At 43.8% G+C, this 19,700-nt stretch overlaps 1 protein-coding gene across 1 annotated transcript in view; it reads left to right on the top strand.

The window, feature by feature from the left end:
* LOC138620773 (plakophilin-4-like) overlaps positions 1-19,700 on the top strand; it is a 35,224-nt gene that overhangs the window by 13,843 nt on the left and 1,681 nt on the right. Inside the window, 17 exon segments of the mRNA XM_069698254.1 lie at positions 816-970; positions 2,248-2,574; positions 2,576-2,714; positions 8,678-8,848; positions 9,490-9,694; positions 9,836-9,968; positions 11,963-12,176; positions 13,337-13,520; positions 14,874-14,991; positions 15,216-15,410; positions 16,660-16,833; positions 17,283-17,433; positions 18,279-18,471; positions 18,589-18,673; positions 19,070-19,187; positions 19,326-19,457; positions 19,606-19,679. Coding sequence (XP_069554355.1) covers positions 816-970; positions 2,248-2,574; positions 2,576-2,714; positions 8,678-8,848; positions 9,490-9,694; positions 9,836-9,968; positions 11,963-12,176; positions 13,337-13,520; positions 14,874-14,991; positions 15,216-15,410; positions 16,660-16,833; positions 17,283-17,433; positions 18,279-18,471; positions 18,589-18,673; positions 19,070-19,187; positions 19,326-19,457; positions 19,606-19,679 — 2,768 coding nt within the window.

Raw genomic sequence — 19,700 nt, 5'->3', positions numbered from 1 at the left:
TCCACAACAAATCCCTCTGGTCCCACTTGTAATTACTAAAACTGTGGGAGGCTGACGTGCACCTTTCTTTTTCCTGTCAGGTGCTCTGATTTATGCCTCATGTCCGTCCGCTGTCTGAATTTATTTTCATATTTTTAGCCTCTCTTTTCTGAAAAGTTTCACGTGTATTCACACCTGTGAAGCTCTGCATTACAACCGCAGCCTGACGCTGTTGGACATTAGGCATCTTCACTGGAGCGTTTGACACTTTGGTCCATCAGGCTCTCTGGGAGCTTGTGTTAAACCACCGAAGATGGGCGACTGATAGAGCGAAGCGGTGGTGCAGTGGGTGCAGCTGTGAATTCATATGTGTGGAAGAGACTTTCTGTTTGTTGTTGTGCCACTTGCATCCTAAAAAATCCTCAACCTCCCCCTTACAGTAATTCAATTTTAACATCAGTAAACGCAGATTGTGTGAGAAGCGGTTTAAAATGTTAAAAAAAACAAATTTGTCTTCGGTCGTATTTATATTGCATGCAGTTACAGTGGTTTGCTAGTATAAAAATACCCCCCCACATGCTTCTTCCTCCTTGTCCTACAGGAGAAAAGTAGGCCAGCAGATTGTCCCTGGAACAGCATAAAGCCTTAATGCAGATATCCATGTGTATGTATTTATATGCATAGTGCCTTTTAACAAGTTGAAAGCCAAGTGAGATAATATGCTAATCATTAAAGCGCCTTGACTGATGCGATGGTGGCTGCGGTTTGATCACTCCACAGTCTGCTGTAACGCACCACAGGAACCACTGATGCCTCTTATCTCTCTGTCCCTTCAGGCTCCGGAGGTCACTCGGCCCAGATGACCTCGTACTCAGACAGCGGCTACCAGGACAGCAGCGTGAGTTATTACAGCAACCAGAATGTGGTGCGTTCGGAGCCCCGAGCCTCGATATCGAGGAGCCCGAGAGCAGAGGGTCAAGCCTCTGGGCAGGTATGGAGGATTTCCACGGGTTTGCACCATCACCAGGGGGAAAAAATGCTAATTAAAACATCTTCAATATGAAAAATATGTATTTCTGTGCTCTGATCTTCATCCCTGGAGTAATGACAGCTCGCAGAAGCTCAATAATTACTGTCACGAACGATGAAGCGCATCAAATAAACCCTTCAGATCGAAGCCTACTCCTACCTTCAAATGGTTCAAACATCATCAGCTCCCGTCTTTGTGCCTAATAATTATACGCTCTTTGCACGACAGCATGAGCAAGAATGATAGATAATGGTTAGCCCATTTGAATTTCCTCCTGATTTATTCCAAACCCAGCATCCTCACTGGATGGGCTTACATGTCTCGGCTCCTTAATTTTCCCGCGAGGCATTTGAGGCTTCGATGGATTAAGGCGGCACAGATCGGCATCCAGTTGGCTGAGTCTGTTATTGAGGGACATTTCATAATAAGGGGGGAAAGTAAATGTTTGTCACCATAAATCTGGAATATTCTGTCAAATTTTCCCAGAAACATCATGTATTTACCACTTTGAGAGCACAGCCGCAGTATAATGAATTAAGACATTAATTCAGAGGCACGCTCGTTCAGTTACTCGGACAAATGAAGAAGATAATGATGCTTTTAATCAGATGTGGTAAAGCGTCCTGTCTGAGAGCGTCACATTACTCCTAATTGGAGAGTATATTTGCAAATGGGAGCGGTGCAGTGTGTAGGCTAATGTCTAGTTATCAGGTATTTATTCAGAAATGTTGAAGTGATTAATTGTCAACACTGTTATGGATATAATACTTGACATTTTTGAGCTCATAGATGGATGCCAAGAATCAAGTGAATGTTAATTAAAAGTGGGTAAAATGTCATAAAATGTCGTTTAATAATTATGCTGGAGGGACTACCTGGGATATTTATATTACATTTATTTTATTTTTTAATCATCTCACATTCCAAGATCAGCATAAAAAGGACCAAAAAAACAAACAGTTTCCTTGATAATTTTTTCTTATTTTCATAAATAATGACACTTTGTGCATTTAAATGTAGAGTTGGAGCTTTACCTTCATTTGTTCAGTGTTTTTCTGCATCATAAGACATGCTTGTGAGCCCATTACTGCACATTATACGCACTTTAAATAGTGCACGAGTATAATTTAATGGTCTTTGCACAAACGTAATGACCTGTGAAAATCAAAGACCACTTTAGGAAGGTGCCTCAGACAAATGAAATGTCACAATATCAGCCTTTCCTGTTTTCTTCCCAGCCGTCCAGCCGGGTGTTACGGAGAATGGCCTCCCTCCCCTCCAGGAGCCAGTCTCCTGGCTGTGGCACCGCCGGCACCGTCTCACCTTCCCGCATCTCCCTGCGAACCTCCCAGGGCAGCACGTACGACTCACCCATCCTGTCCGAGCCCAAACCGCTGGCCGCCGTTTTCCCCGGCACCCCCATGCCGCCCTCCTGCCCGTCGCCCACCTCCCCGACGGAGGGCACCCAGGCCCCGGGTGGCGGTGTGGGAGGTGGAGTAGGAGGAGGCGGGGGACGGCTGGGGTCCACGCTCTCCCTGATCGAGGGCAGGGGTTTGACGGGGTCTCCCGCTGCGCTCTGGGATGACAGCGGTGCCGCAGCACTACGGCTCCACACTGCCCAGGCAGAGCCAGCCGCTGGCCTACGGAGCCGATCCATACGGCCTTTACCAGAGGAGCGCACTGCCCCGGCCCGACAGCCTCATAGGTCAGTCTCCAATTAATGTCATACTGGTGAAGGGGCTGAGTAAATAAGCCACTGAAATTATACCCAAAAAAGGCTGAAATGTAAGCGACTCATGTCTATGAAGAGAAATATTATTGAGATTCAGATGCAGCCAGTTAGCTGGACTCGTCTTTAAGACTGGAAACAGTTCATCTAGCTCCTTTCAAAGGTCACAAATTCTGACAACCAGCAGCTCTAAATCTCACTAATTAACACTTGTTGTCATGGCAGTTTGATCCAAACAACAATCTTTATGTATAAGCAACAATCTGTTGTTTTACAGGAGCGAATGTGTCAGATTATGATCAGACCAGGCAGGCTGACGTCCTGGAGTCTCCGCTGGTTTCCTGGCAACAGCTCAGGGAAGGTTTTTATTGAGCTGCCAGGTGTTTCACGTTGTTAGGAGTAAAACTACAGCAATGCTGCACACATCACTTCTTATTGTACATTTTAATGTGTGTAGAAATGGCTTTAAAACTAGATGGATTTTTATGATAACAACAAACTGTATCTTCAAACATCAAAACAGAAGAAAGAAGCAATGAAACCTGAATTTGAACTCTGATTCCTCCTTAAATCCATTATTTTATTGATTTTAATTTCAAATGTTCCTAATTTAGAAACATTTGACAGATAACAGAAGTTGCATTACAAGTTGATTTTCACCTGATAGCGAAGCAGAGAGTAATTAATGAGCTCATATCTACTATAGACTCTGCAGCTTATTTGGCTTGTGACCTTTTAAATTTAATCATCGTCCACTTGCAATCGCTCGTTTGAATACAAATTCAAGCCCCATAGAGTAGGAAAAAGCAAAACTTCAGCTCATTTAATTATTTCTGGACAAGTTGTTCTGTATTTCAGGTCGCTTCATGCCCTTAAAGAGAATCTAGCTTGAAACAAGTCAAATGAGACATTAAATTTATGGACATATTGAAACAGTTACAGCCGTGTTAAACACAATACATGTATTTTATGTAACTGCATCTTTGTTTGGAGCTGCGGAGGCTGTTAAAGTCTCGGGTGTAAAGTTGTGTATGTGAACTTCAGGTGACTTCACACATCCTTCGTCCTTCGCTGGGTGCTTTGATATTATCCTGCACACACACATGGAAGACTCGTGAGTGCACACGGAGCAGAAGGTGCAGCCTTTTTCCTTTTGTCTTCCATCTTTTGAATCGGTAATGTAACAGCCGGAGAGGTCAGCCGTGGAGGGCTGCCGGGTCAGAGTCGGAGCTGAATGTCAGGTTTAGGCAATCCCTTTCCTGCAGCGTTTCCAGGAGAAGGACCGTTTGAGTGTGCTTTCAGCAAACCTTCTGTATGTGAATAAACAAAGCCGCACTCCACAGCCTCGACATCATTTCCCCTGTTTATTTAATAACCGTTCTTTTGTCCGGGGAAAGATGACTGAGCGGCGCTGATTTAATATTGTAGCACACAACATTCGTACAGAGCAGGAGCTCCGCAGAGTTTCCTGTAAAGCAGCGAGAATCATTAAATACAGCTGCATGTTGAACAAAATAAGTTTGAGGCAAAGTGCAAGCTCGGCAGGTGATTTTTATCTGGTGTGCAGGCTGACGGAGCTCATTTCATGGAGTGTTTAGTGGAATTATCTTACAGCTCTGGCAGATAATGCTGCTGGGTTTGATAAAAACTAATTTTGTTTGATACATGCCAGTATGAAAAATGTGGAGTGTAATCTTTGAGGGGGAGGATTTCACTTGTACCAGGTAGATGTTCAGGCTTAATTTTAATCTTGTTGCCGGTTGTGATTGACGTGCTGCGGTTTGAAGGAAAACAAGCCAGAAAAAAAGATCACAGCGGGTGCAGGATAAAGAACACACATCTACAGTATACATGAACACAATGCAGCCGATCACAGGGCCCCCGCTCGGGTTTCTCCCTCATGCGCTGTTTCGGAAATTGATGGCTGAGGAAGCAAACTGTGTTAGTATCAATCGGTCTGAATATTTTGCAGAAGAAGGAAGCAGGGTGTTACAGTCCAGTTAGACAGCGTGAGCAGTGTTTCCTCTTACAGCTCAACCAAATAGTTCAAGTCCAGTGTTTCGTCTCTTGTCTTACGTTTCTTATTAACCTGCGGAAACAGAAGAGATTAGCAGGGTTTTCCCTCCAGTTGTGAAGGGCTGAGGTGCTGCGATAGCGGTAGTGGGCAGTTATTTGACTAAAAACTATGCATTTTCACATATTATAATAACAATATGTATTTAAAAATGCTCTGTCTGCATGTAGGGAAGCTACAGCTGCCTAGGTGCTGCATCTAAGTGTTATAACAGTAGGGCAAACTCGTGATTAGTAAAGAGATGAGGGCAAAACTACATGAATATAATCCCAAAATGATATACTGATACTGCAAAATGTACACTATATCTATATATTACCCTGGCAGAGCCCTACATTGAGCCCTCTGCACCCTGGACATCCCTGGCTGTATCTGTCATTTAAAACTGTTATTAAAGGCAGTGAAGAGGCCTTACAGTTGTGAAGCTGAATGAGTCTCGGGAGGTTATTTCAGGTAGACATTTAAAAAAAAGAAATGCCCAGTGTTTAAGTGGAAAGAAAAAGCGATGTAACACATTATTTTCTACTCTACACTCTCTGAAGTGGCACGTTGAAAACAATCAGAGACCCTTGATCTTTTAATGATGACTTTGCGTCTGATAATTATGAGATAAAAGATTCTCTGACCTGATTAGGAAATGCAGTCATAACGCTGCTCCCTGTATTTTATCTCACTTTCTAGCATGCTTTATTGTGATATCAGTGGTTTCCTAATGGCACCGTAGTATTAAAGTCTCCAACAGTGACACACAGGATGCACGTACAGAGCAGTATTATGTTATCAGGACATCTGATCTGTAATAAAGACACAGAACAACACACTGACAATAATAACCTCCACATTACTGAAGAATATTAAAATCTACCGAGGGCTTAAACCATTAGGAAAACCACTGCGACCATTTTTATAATCAGTTGTTTAGTTCCACATTTTCAAATTTATTTTATTTCATCAACAAGAAGTCTGACGTTTTATAAACTAAACATCGACTCATTTTGTTGAGAAAATAACAGGCAGATTAACGGATAATGAAAATTATAATTAGTTGCAGTTAAAGACCTCCGAAAAGTTTTGAGAACAGTTGCCAAATTTGCATTTTAAATGATTTTTCTTCAAAAATATGAATCTTTTGTGTCGTCCCAAGCTGCTTCTCCGCTGCAGTATCTTAATATATATTTTTGCCGCTGTGAATAGTTTTCAGTGTAAATACACACCACAATACCTACAGTATGTTTACGGTGTGTAAATGGGGCCACGGCTCGGTCCTGAGCTCCTGCAGCTCTGCCCACTTCCTCCCTGACACCTGACCGGGGCCTCCACGAGGAGGCGGTTCGTCTTTATAGAGCTCGTTCTGTCAAAAACCGGAAGATGTGCAACTTGCAGTGACATAAAACAGAGAAAAGAAACAAGCTCTCGCATATAAGAAGCAGCAAATAGTAATAGCTTCGCCTGTTTGCTTGATAAATGATTATTTACGTCTCCATTAGTTGTTACCTTGGCAACAAACGCTCTAACCGGGCTCCATTATTAAATAAATAGAGTAAATTAGTGTTGAAATATCACCATTACAAATGGAACAATTGGCAATAAAACAGTCCGGTGGGATCAGGCTCCATCCAAAACTTTTTTCTATTGCAATAAAAACAATCTCTGTTTTACATTTTCTCGTTTGTGGTTGTTAAAGAACAAATTCAAGACCCACTGATAGAAATGTTCAGTGACTCATCATAGTTAGCAGCCTCTGTGATTCTAGAAAGGTAGTAACAATGCTGAACTTGTGATGAGAAGCTGATTGACTTCCCTGGAGATCCAACCTTTTGACTTTGTGCATCTCTGATTGGTTGAGACAGCCGCGGCTGGCTGAGAAACTTGAGAAGGGATTATTTCTGTGCTGCTGCCAGGCTCTTCAATGAGACCGGCTTACGGACGCCTTTGAGGCGTCTTTGGAGCAAAATTCAGACCAAAAAGAAACGTGCGTACTGGCGCTTTGAACTGCATGTATTAACACTGTCTTCGGTTGATGTTGAAAGACGTGAGCTTTCTCCTGCGGATAACTCTGGGAATATTATTTAAAAAAGCCACGTTTATCGCAGATCCTCCTCTCTTATTAACATGTTATCGACACTCTCCTCCCTGCACACTGCGGTGTAGTTGCTGGAGGATTCACAGTCGGAGCAGCGCTGCTAATGCTGCAACGACACCGATTTATTCCTCCGTCCTGCCCTCTGTCACTTTACTAAGCCTCTCCCACTGACCCATATAGGGGTGTTTCTATCACAAAGCCCTGTGGAGCATCAGCATGTGATTATCAGGCACCGGAAGGCCTCATTGTGCCTGTTTTTAATTTTGTCCATTTCCTCATGTGTGTCTCTGCACTGTTCGTGTGCATCAGTTTGTGTGCTTGTCAATAATGTGCATATGCATTTCTGCACCTTTTGTGTTGTGTTTGTGCATATGTGAAAACAGGATGGAAGGGTGTGTGTGTGTGTGTGTGTGTGTGTGTGTGTGTGTGTGTGTGTGTGTGTGTGTGTGTGTGTGTGTGTGTGTGTGTGTGTGTGTGTGTGTGTGTGTGTGTGTGTGGGAGGCAGAGTCAGTGAACTAAATAAAATGCTTCCTATTCTCTAGCTGAGAGATTTCCATCCTGCAGTACTACTAAGTAGCCTAATACGTCGCCTAAGTCCTTATTCCCAGTTATCCTGCAGATCCAGCGTAATCCCAGATTACATGAGGGAGATAAGCAATAGATGGACATACAAGATTAGGCTATTACTGATCAGCGACACTCGTAGCTTAGGTAGTGAAACCTGGTGAGCTGCCAAAACTCAAAACTGAGAGATGAGCTTTTTCTTTTCTTTTTTTTTTTCCATGGAATCGATTTAAAAAAAATTGCAACGTCACAAGCAGGGTTGAGGTTTTGAACTACGAGCATCCACAATCCAACTTTGAGTCGAAAAGAAACCACACAAAACAGTGAACGGAAGCAAAGAACAATTCATTTGTAATTATGGAGCAGGCACTGATTCCCAACCCGGGCTGCTCCCCAGGGTCCTTCTGAAGTTACCATGAGGTGTGTGGAGAGATTATATGTCAGCTCTACTAATGTGAAATTATTGAAATTATGATTTATTTTTGAAAATATATTAGCGGGAGGAGGCAACTCGTGCTGATGTTGATCAAGAGATGCAATTTGGAAGACTTCCTCATGAAGGTTATAGCTTCCTCCTGCTCCGTGCACATTACTGGGCTGCGTTCAAACCCCCCCTCCCTCCCTTCCCTCCCTCCCTCCCCTCCTCTCCTCGTGCCCTCAAGCCTCTTTATAATTGGAGCTCTCTTTGAACTGATCTTCTGAGATTGGAGGATGTAAAAACCCCTCCGCTCTGCCTGTTTGACTTGCTAATGTCGACGCCTGCAGCAGACTCTGAGTGACCAGAGTCTTCATGCGGTTTAGAAGCACAACATTTGTTGCCAGCGTTAAACGCAGTGTTTGGCTCAGTGTGGATTTGCACGGCTTCCCCTGCAGGTGATGAGCGTGTGTCGAATAATGAGACGGATATGATTTATGTATGACCGTGACAGGAGCAGCTTTCTCCTCACTCTGCTGTTAATGAATTATGATTTGACCGTTTAGCTGATGACACTTCATTGCAAGAAAACATGTCGCATTTTTTTAAACGTCTTTCTATAACACTGAACGTGCATTAAGTCGTCCCGTGTGATCTGGGCACATTTAGGTTTATGACACTTGTCTCACAGACGCAACATGTTTTAGGAGGATTGTAAAATGCTCTGAGACACCACCCTCCAGAAAGAATCATTCCATGTGTTGTAAATAAAGTTTATTATGTGCCTGTTTGTTTACCTGCAGGGCTCCACAGCTCTTACGCCAGTCACGGGGGACAGATCGATCCAGAGCTGAGGGCCGCGTTGTCTCCAGACTGCCACATGACGCCCGTTTTCGACGAGCGCTCCTTCCACAGTCCCCTGTACCACAGCCCCTCCCACGACCCCCAGGGCTCCCTCTACAGGGCAAACACAGGTATTGCACCTCCGTCAATTTTAGGTGATTATACACTAATAAAAAAAAATGTACTTATGATGACTATATTCCATGTCTGCCAATAGATCCCCATAAATCCTGTACACTGAACCTGTAAAATTAACAGTGCAGTTCATAACACAGAAATATTTATAATATCTGCAGGGCTCGTGAGGAGCTTCCTGAGGTTGAGGAGCCGGCCTCAGTTTCGCGTCAGCTCAGAAGATTATTGCTCTCAAATCTGTGGCAGAAATCATGGTTTACAGGCACAGGAACTGTTATTATTATCGCTCCCCGAGGTCAAATCTTAATTAGGCTGAAAGCTTTCATGTTTTCTGCAGCGTCTTAATTGAAGTCTTTGCAGAATGATTTAAAGCTGAAAGCTCAGCGGGGTTTGATAGTGGGGGATCTGAGGAGCCATTTTAGTTTCGTTTAGTCAAGATTTAAACAGGTTTGACCTGAGACATCTCACTGCTTTTTAATGCTCGATTAATGTATGACATTACTTTGACTTTTACTCGACCTTGGATGTATTTTGATCTCATAGATTTTATAAACCGCCTCCAGTAAAACATCTTTGTTCCCAAACAAAAGAAAACTTGATTTGCTCACTCACGTGTGTGATTTGTATTGTTTTTGAGGTATGGGGACCCTCCCTCGGACCACAAGCCATTGCGGCACGCTGCCGTACCAAAGAAGCAGCAGCTACGGGCTGAGCTCTGCAGCCGTGTACGTCGACTCCTTCAGGGTTTCCGGTGAGCCCAACTTCTCCCACAGACACTCCGGACTGGTGGACCGAGTGGTCACCCGAACTCCGTCCATCGAGAGTATCCACAAAGATCCCAGGTACAAACAAACAAACATACATACACACAAGCAGACAGACAGGACCTTTAAAACAGCACCAGTTCCCCTGTACAGTAGGCTGTTCGAAGCATCTTGAAAGGACTTGCTCTTATGTTAGGTTTTCTCTCGGTTTCCCCTCAGGGAGTTTGCCTGGCGCGACCCCGAGCTGCCAGAGGTCATCCACATGCTGCAGCATCACTTCCCCTCCGTCCAGGCCAACGCCGCCGCCTACCTGCAGCACCTGTGCTACGGAGACAACAGGATCAAGGTGGAGGTAAGGTGACAGCACACGCTGGGCAGCTGTCTGGATAAAAATAACATGACCAGACGTCACAGTCGTGACTCGACTCCTCAGGTGAAGCGAGTTGCTGCCATGTTTGAAGGTTTCTGTCTGAAAAACAGGTTTACAATAGAAATGGCAGGAATTGCTCAAATGTTTACAATTCTTTGTTTTTTATCATTATAAGCTCAATATTTGTATCTTTTGATCTTAATCTGCTGATCAAATAATTAGTGGACAAAGCAGGCCGATCGATTTTGGATATTGGAAATAATCACTTATTGAAACTCAACTCCTCATTGAAAATATAGTTAGATAGGAAATAACATCATATATCACCAAAATAAAATATGATTACAAAGAGAACGATGGGAAAAAAAATACGTTTTTCTTGTATTTTCTTTCTATTTTTTTCTCACTGATTTAGATGAGGTTTTTATCAATGAGTGAAAACTCATTGATAAAAACCTCATCTAAAATGTCACTGAAGGGACACTTCTCTTTGCCCTCTTTGACTTTTCATTGATGGAATGTTGTTTTCCATCGACTCGGATCTCCTTTTGTCTCCCTGCTCCATCTCCAAGAGTATTTTCTCAGCTTACAAGGTTTGAAATTAGACTTTATTTTATTTTATTTTTTTAGATGCCTGCTGCCAAAGCGCCATCTGCACCAACAAAACTTTAAATAATGCCCGTGCCAAATGTGCCGGCGCTGCGACGCGCTGAAACGCCACACGCTCTCGTCTCTGCTCTGCTTCCCGTGCAACAAATGACGCCAACACAATAGGGCGGCTTCGCGAGAGAGACATTTTAGTGCCGTTCGGTTTGTTTGGTGATGAGCTTTTAATTAGCCTTTGGAGCGGCCTGGACACACGCCTGCTCATTTAGCCAGAAACAAATGTTTTCAGTGATGGTTTGAACACAGAATCAGAGAGGAACAGGGAGCACCTGCTCCTCTCCTGAGACCAGTTTATTTCGAGAGGACACAAGAAAGTTTTGAACACACCACAGATGCTTCTGCATCTTTCTGTCCTGGTTTTTAGTTCAGAATATTTCAGAAAATCATGGCTACATGAAATTACTGCAAGCTTTTCTCTTTAATGGGTTTAAATTGATTTTGATTTTTGACATTTTTAGTAAAGACAAATTTCAAAACTTTGTTAATATGCTGAAAGAGTTTGACTTTTTTGATTTTTTTTTCATTGTTTTACAGAAACTGTAATATCTAAAAAAAATACTCAACAAAAATATTTTTTTAATCTGTTTTCTATGATCAACAGTTTATGAGGCAATTATTCTGCACCTAAAAACACATTACACTCACTGTGTTCATTTATACAAATAGTGATTGCTATTAACGATTAAAGATTCTGCAAACACTGGAAACTTAATCACTAAATCTATCTAAGCTGCAAATAAACCGCCTGAAAAGCTGCCACATGAATCTAATACAACTTTTCGTTCATCTTGATAATTGATTCCTTCCTTGAACATATTAACAACGAGATATATTAAACCTTTATGTGTATTTGATCTCTTCCTGCTCGTTGCGATCACTCGGCGCTAAATTATGTCAATCCAAAGCATTCGATTTTTAAAGCATTAGAGTCCAAATCTAATGTGCAACAGTGACAGTTATCCCTTTGGATGCGAAACACATAAATCTAAAACTCACTCAGGCGGCAGAGAAAAATGTATTTTTTTCATTTCTTTCTTCTGATTAAATTTCTGTCCTGTGACATGAAAACTCTCTGATTGATCAGCGTTTTGTCTTCAGACAGCAGCAGCTGATCAGAAAGCACCAACTGATAAAGAGCCACTTATTAACAGCCAGAAACAAAAGTCTGTTGCACGTCCAACTTCAACATCACAGCAGCAAGATGAGATTTTTAACCATGCATGTCAACAAATACAACACATTGTAACAGCTGCAGTTAAGTTGCTCTTTTAATTGGCCTGTAAGTGTATACTTTGGTTCCCGGTCTGCAGGTGTGTCACCTGGGAGGGATCCAGCACCTGGTGGACCTGCTGGATCATAAGGTGGCCGAGGTCCAGAAGAGCGCCTGCGGGGCCCTGAGGAACCTGGTGTACGGCAAGGCCACCGACAACAACAAGGTGGCCCTGAGGAACTGCGGCGGCGTGCCGGCGCTGCTGCGCCTCCTCCGGAAAACCACTGACAACGAAGTTCGTGAGCTCGTCACGGGTACGTCCAGTCAGGTTCTGTTGAAGGTGCTTAGTCAAGCTTTTCTTTTTGCCTTTGTTAGAGAACTGCTGTGTGTGGGGGGGTTAAAACCACCAACTGTCTTTGATAAACACAAGAATAAATAAAAACCAATGACAAGAACATCGCTTTACATTTTTGTAAAGTTACTTTATAGTCTAGATGATCATAATATGTGCCAGATAAATGCAGTTGTTCAAATAAAAATGGCACAAAACTGTGCACCATGTTTTATTGAAATCTGGATAACACAGACACGTAATCACCCAAAACAAACAGCTGCTAGGAGTCTCCACATTCAGATATTTTCTGACTCAGGTCCATCTTTTCCTTCCTGAAGGGGTAACTTCAGGTAAAAGCAGCGTCCACATGGACAAAAAACAGCCTCCAAATGGTAACATGACACATTAAAACCCCGCTGAGATGCGTGTGGGTGTTCGCCTGCCAGCGAGGCTCGCCGGCCGGCTTCCTGGCCGAGCGGCCGGCCTGTGCCGCCGTCTGACTGGCTGGCAGCGTGTTAATCTGCGCGTCGGCTGTTCTGTGGGAGGTGAGAGCGGCGGCGGCGGCTCAAACACTCAGCGCTCAGTGTTGACGGAGCAGATCTCGGCACAGTCCTCGGGACAGATGCTAAGATAATGTGCTTTGGAAACAGGTTGCCTCTGACAGCTCTGCAGCCACACCACACATACTGTTTGATAGCAGCAGATATGAAGCTGTGAGACGCTCTGAGATTCTGCAGAAAACACAGAGGAGAGTCCTGCTTGTTTGAAAAGCTTCAGGAAGTTTGGTTTTAAGGCTCAGCTTCAGGGCTTCAATTATTAAAGCTGCCCTTTGTTGTTTGTGGCTGCAGGATGTCCAGTTAAGAGCCAAAACGGTGAAGGCCAAATATCTCAGCTTCCTGAAAAAGTGTTTGGTGTAAAGGACAAAGAAGCATCGTCAGTGATTTAACCCAATTTAAAAGGCGATAATAGAATGACAACTGGCTGCAGCTCCCATTTAAAAGTTGTTTTTTAAATGAGGTTGCAGTGTGTATGTCATTTAATTTATGTAACAAAACTTACTTATTTTTTTAATCGTTTGAAGACAAAGTATTATTTTTACTTTGATTTGAACTGTTGTTTATTGGCTCTGTGCACCGACAGGTGTCCTGTGGAACCTGTCCTCGTGCGACGCGGTGAAGATGACCATCATCCGCGACGCTCTGTCCACACTGACCAACACGGTCGTCATCCCGCACTCGGGTTGGAGCAGCATTTCTCATCGCGACGAGCACAAAGTGAAGTTCCAGTCCTCCCTGCTGCTGCGTAACACCACCGGCTGTCTGAGGTGAGGCGCAAATCAAATGCACCCCTCACTTCATGTGTCAAGGTGTGTTTCTACTTCACTGTTGAAAGAGTAGAAAGCAGTTTAAGTCCCGAATCGATGACTAACATTTGGAAAAGAGCTCTCCAATTATTCACGTGGTCATTAATATGCGTCAGCGTATCAAAGTTAATAAGAACGTTTTCATTACAGTAAATGCCTCTGTTGTTTAAACTGTCCCCAAACCACAGAGATCCACTCGTAATGAAAACAGCCTCTCTGAGCCCGTTGAGCTGCCAGACGTGCCGTTTGCTCATTACATTGATTGTTGTTGTGAAATGCAACGAAGACTTTTGGATTTATCGGTCGTCCGTGCTGCTTTTTTTTTTCTGTCTTCTTTTCATCTTCATGATTCTGTAAAACCATGGCACATAATCATGGCCTTATAAACCATCCATAAGGAGCTCTGTAATGGAGATTTTATGCAGCACTGAGGTCTGAAAGATACAATATTGGGCTGCAGAGACAAATGACAGCAAAGTGCGTCTCAAACTCAAAGCCCAGGATGAAGGTTTGTTAGCTACACGTAAAACATGAGATCATACAGCAGACAGTCTGTCAGATCCTCAGGGTGCAGCACGTGCCATTGTTGGATTGAAGTTTGAAAATCTGTGAATTGGACGATAAATCGGACTAAATGAGACGAGTCAAACCTGTTGAGTGGAGCCTCCCAGTCCAAGTGGGGCTCCCAATGAAAAGGCAACAAACAACCTGACAGCGTGATCTGTTACTCTGTGCTACGGGAAAAACCACGTATCCACGGAAGCCTCAAGCATTTCTCCACACACACACACACACACACACAGACATATGTGGTGCTGTAGATTGATGGTATGGAAATGCATTGTGGGAGTTCTGTGCGGTTGTGCAGTCCTCTCATATCATCTCTCCATTAGCAGCAGGCTGAAGGTTTCTATTGGAGGATCAGCTTCCTCCTTTTCTGTATCCGGGCAGGTTTTAAGCCACCCTGTGGGGGAATCCACACACTGCACTTTTGTCTGAGTTAATGTGTGGCTGTGTGTGTGTGTGTGTGTGTGTGTGTGTGTGTGTGTGTGTGTGTGTGTGTGTGTGTGTGTGTGTGTGTGTGTGTGTGTGTGTGTGTGTGTGTGTGTGTGTGTGTGTGTGTGTGTGTGTGTGTGTGTGTGTGTGTGTGTGTGTGTGTGTGTGTGTGTGTGTGTGTGTGTGTGTGTGTGTGTGTGTGTGTGTGTGTGTGTGTGTGTGTGTGTGTGTGTGTGTGTGTGTGTGTGTGTGTGTGTGTGTGTGTGTGTGTGTGTGTGTGTGTGTGTGTGTGTGTGTTTGTTTGTTTGTTTGTGAGAGGAACCTGAGCTCAGCAGGGGAGGAGGCGAGGAGTCAGCTGCGCTGCTGTGAAGGTCTGATCGACTCGCTGCTACACGTCCTCAGAGCCTGCGTCAACACCTCCGACTACGACAGCAAGGTGCTGCAAAAACACACGCATGTTTGTCCCAGTGGAGTTATTTTAATGTAACTCGACCCTGACGCAGCTCCTAATCCTGAAATATAATAATCAACAATCACATGAACATTAGGACAAACATTGTAATTTGTAAAATCCACATGCTTTCATCTAGTGCCACCTTCAGGCTCAAACTTTCACGAGTGTAAAACATCCAAGAGTTAAAAAAAATGTTTCCCTCCCAGATCGTGGAGAACAGCGTCTGCACCCTGAGGAACCTCTCGTACCGCCTGGAGGTGGAGATGCCCTCCTCCCGTCTCCTCGGCAACCAGGAGCTGGACACCCTGCTGGGCTTCTCCTCCCCGGCCAAGGAGCTGGACTACCTGTGCTGGGGCAAGAGGAGGCGCGGCAGGAAGAGGGGCGGCTGGCCTGACAGCAAGGTACGATGGCAGGGGTCCCTACATCCCGTTTGGGAGACGGAGAATGTTTCCAGGTCTGGATGTGTGCTTAGCAACTGAAAATACACCAGCAGGAGTCAATGTAATTACATGTTCCCTGAAAGGTGAAGATCATTGAGGAACAATTTGAATTCCTAATTCAATTGCAGGAGTTTCCCTGTGAAGCTTCCTTGTCTGGTTTGTTATTTGTGAAGTTTACAAATGCTGCTTTTGTTTCTGTTTAAGTCGATGCGATGGCAATTTTTATTTTTGATCCCTGAACCTGGCAGATTTGAAGAAGCTGGTACCAAATTGGGTTGTTTTTTTTCCATTTTGCTTTGGAAATGTATTATTATTATTATTAAACGACCTAATGTCTGACTGATACTCTGTTGTCAAAGCCAATACTGTCTACTCTTTTTTATTGACACTGCTGGTACCAAATTTATCACTTAAATTTGACTGATTTCAAGACTTATGAGATTTTTCAAGTTTTCATCTTCACAGGCCAGAGAACCCTCTGAAAACTGCATATTTGCCATCATGGGAAACTTCTAACGAATAACTGCAATTTGCAAAAGGAAATATGATTTTACAGCAGAGTTTAGAGATTTGTTCTGCAGCTGTGGTCAGGAGGAGTCATCGACGAGGTTAGAGACGAACGTCACTTGACCAACTTTGTGTTAAAACCTGTGCTGATCCCACAGACAGAGGCCTGGCTGATATGAACGGTCGAGAGCCGCGGATGTTATGTGACATTCTCCAGAATCTTTGACAGCAAACAGGCTCCTTGATGTGACATGACGGATGGTGACCTCAACATTGCAAAAGCTGATTATAAACTAAGAGAAACTACATATCTGACCAGCTTGCAGGTCTGTTTTGCTTAAAAAGCACATAAATGTCAATAAATTTGTCACGCAAGAGACGCTCTACATCCTCTGTATTAATAAGATATATGTACAGTAGGTCGCTCTCTTTAAGCCTTCATTACCTGATGAATTAATGATTTTGGATAAAGAGATAATTGGAAACCAATCAGCTGGCTAATTAGCATGCAGAGGCCATTAGAAGAATTACACATTAAGCTCTCAGTCGGTTTGTTGCTTTTGTCACAATCGGGGTGGAGAAGCCAACTTTCTTGTATTTTTGTACTTGATTGTTTTGATCCTCAAGAACCAGGATTCGATTATTGCTCTGATCTGATGAAGTGTATCAGTTCAGTGCATGTTAATCTGTGTGTCCTCTGCAGTGGGACGGCATCGGGCCCATCCCCGGTTTCTCCCAGACGCTGAGAGGAGCGGAGCTGCTGTGGCACCCGATGGTGGTGAAGCCGTACCTCAACCTGCTGGCCGAAAGCTCCAACCCGGCCACGCTGGAGGGCGCCGCCGGGTCCCTGCAGAACCTCTCCGCCGGAAACTGGAAGGTGGGACTCATCTGTTCTTAATACACTGTTCAGTATGTCGTTCGGTGTGTGAACACAAATTTTGCAGACCCCGTTTCATACGTGATGATTTCATCCTGAATCTTGAAATTGAAACACAAAATATCCAAAAATGGAGCTGGACATTTAAGATCAGCTAAAAATGTTCGCTTCGGAGCGACGAGGTTTTCCTCAAAGTCCATTTTTGGGTTATTCAACACCCCAAAAACTGTTTTTCTGCATTAAAATCCCGTAAAACCTGGCCTCAAATCTCACCCACAATAAATAATTATTATTAAATGAGCAAAAAAAAACAAACACTCAAACAGCCCAACATCTGAGTCTAATTCAGCACACTTCAAACCTCTGAGAGGAGCACAGAGGAAAACAAACAGCAATTTGGGAGATTCGCGTTTGAGGGCTTTTAACTCTGCGTTTGTGCTGGTGTGCAGTTCTCGGCCTACATCCGAGCAGCGGTGCGGAAAGAGAAAGGTCTCCCCATCCTGGTGGAGCTGCTGAGGATGGACAACGACCGGGTCGTCTGCTCCGTCGCCACCGCTCTCCGCAACATGGCGCTGGACGGACGCAACAAGGAGCTGATAGGTGCAAACACACACACACACACACACACACACACACACACACAACATCAACAGCTTGATCTCAGCCCCGCTGAGAAACTCAAACTGTGAAAAGATCATCTTCGCACTTCAGTCAGAAACATCAGCAGCTGGTTCGGAGCAGAGTTTTATGATTCATGGCAGTTTGACAGAGACTTGGTTCATTCTGATCTGACCCAGTGACAACATGTCGCCCCCCTGTGGAGAAACAATCAAACATTTGTGTTTTTTCCCATCTGCTAACAAATCAGACAGCAGAGGACAGACAGATGTGTCAACGGACAGGAAATGACATCTAAAGATAATAAAATCCAGAATAAACAGACCTGAACTAAACAGCTTCACGCCTACAGTAAAACTGATTGCCAGTTTGTCATAATCATTCAAGGCTCGGGACATTTTAGAAGCTCTAGTTAAAAGTGTTCCTTGTCTAAGATTGAACTTTCTCAGGTTTTTCTTCAGACACTTTTTTCTCTTTTGAGTTGCGGGAGGCGCCACAGAGACCTCTGGCAACTAAAAATGTAGTGAGCAGAGTTAAAAACAAAGTGAGATTTAAACCACAAACATGAATTGTTTTTAATATGTAATGTATCTGTGTGTTGACTGCTCCGCTATCTTTTAAGAGTCACGTGTGGAGTCCTTTCCTGCTTATGTAATTATAAATCATCGTGGGTAATAAAACCACAGGCTTTATTATAAAGAACCATAAATAACAGTCTGAGCTGCACAGAGGCTAAAACAAATGTAACCCAGTGAGAAGAGCGTGCAGTGATGTGAAGAGGATTCAGACCTTCGCTAATGAGGATCTGTATCCTGCGTCTCCTGCAGGAAAGTACGCCATGCGGGACCTGGTGAACCGGCTGCCCGGCGGCAGCCCCTCGTTGCTGTCGGACGACACCGTGGCGTCGGTCTGCTGCACGCTGCACGAGGTCACCAGCCGCAACATGGAGAACGCCAAAGCTTTAGCCGACAGCGGCGGCATCGAGAAGCTGGTGGACATCAGCAAAGGACGGGGGAAAGGGTACGAAGCGGCTCTGTGCAGAAATGTTCCCTCAAACCTTTTGTGTAATTCATCCCACAGCAGCATCCTTGTTTTTCTCTTCATATTTGACGTGCTGTTTGTGTCCTGACGTCGCAGGTACTCGATGAAGGTTGTGAAGGCAGCAGCTCAGGTGTTGAACACGCTGTGGCAATACAGAGAGCTGAGGAGCCTCTACAAACAGGTGAGGACGAACACACGCCTGGAAAAGTTAAGACTTTTAAATGCTCTTTTCAGTTCAATGGTTTTTAAAGTTGAATAAGTTTGAAACCATTCTAGAACATTTAAAAGTTGTTTATGAACCTATAAAGGATTGTAAAATCTATTTATTATTCAGGGAATGGTAATACTCCATCAAAACCTTTCATTTATCAGTATTATATTGTGGAACATTTACTATTTTTATACCATGATACACAATTTACTCAATACTTAAATACTTCCAGGAGCACACCTGATTTGTGTACTTTTTGTGGTTGTATTTTGTATTTGTACATATTTATTCATGTTTAACAACCCTTTGAGGCACACGCACACACGAGAATATTAAAAGTCTTAATGATGTTGATTTTGTGAACAGGATGGCTGGAACTACACCCACTTCATCACCCCTGTCTCCACTCTGGAGCGAGACCGCTACCGCTCTCAGCCGACGCTCCCCACCAGCCCGCTGCAGATGTCTCCCGTCATCCAATCAGGTGTGAGATCCGTCGAGTACAGTCCAACTGACGGACGCGTTGTGGCTGAAAAAAATAGATTTCTGGAAAGAAAAAACAACTTCTTAAAGTGCTTTGGTTTGGTGATGATTTGTTATTTTTGATGTTGTTGTCCTTCAGGTGGAAGTGCAACATCCTCGCCGGCGATGCTCGGGTTACGAAGACACAGTTCAAACTACCAGAGGGCGCAGTCATCTATGCAACTCGACACGTATTACGGAGATAACAGTTTACACAAACGGCAGTACACAGGTTTGTATCTATTCGCTTCTATTGTGGTGTAAATGGATATTAAGAAACATAAACTTGCAACTTGACTGACCTCAAATTATGGCAATTATATGTTGAAATAGCGAAATATTTTTTGTTCCTGTTTGTGCTTGTGAAATTTTCCCTTCAGGGTCTGAGAAGAAAACCCCGTATTTCATTGGGACGTATTCCTCCCAGTCAGGAGAGGATTTAAGAAGATCCCAGGTAAGAAATGTTACACTTCAG

This window comes from Brachyistius frenatus, unplaced genomic scaffold (assembly GCF_029030835.1).
Source record: "Brachyistius frenatus isolate BFR_SWC_R1_liver_20210118 unplaced genomic scaffold, ASM2903083v1 Contig_26, whole genome shotgun sequence".
Taxonomy (NCBI): Eukaryota; Metazoa; Chordata; class Actinopteri; family Embiotocidae; genus Brachyistius; species Brachyistius frenatus.
Note: the sequence above shows the minus strand (reverse complement) of the source record. Positions and strands in the feature narration are given on the sequence as shown.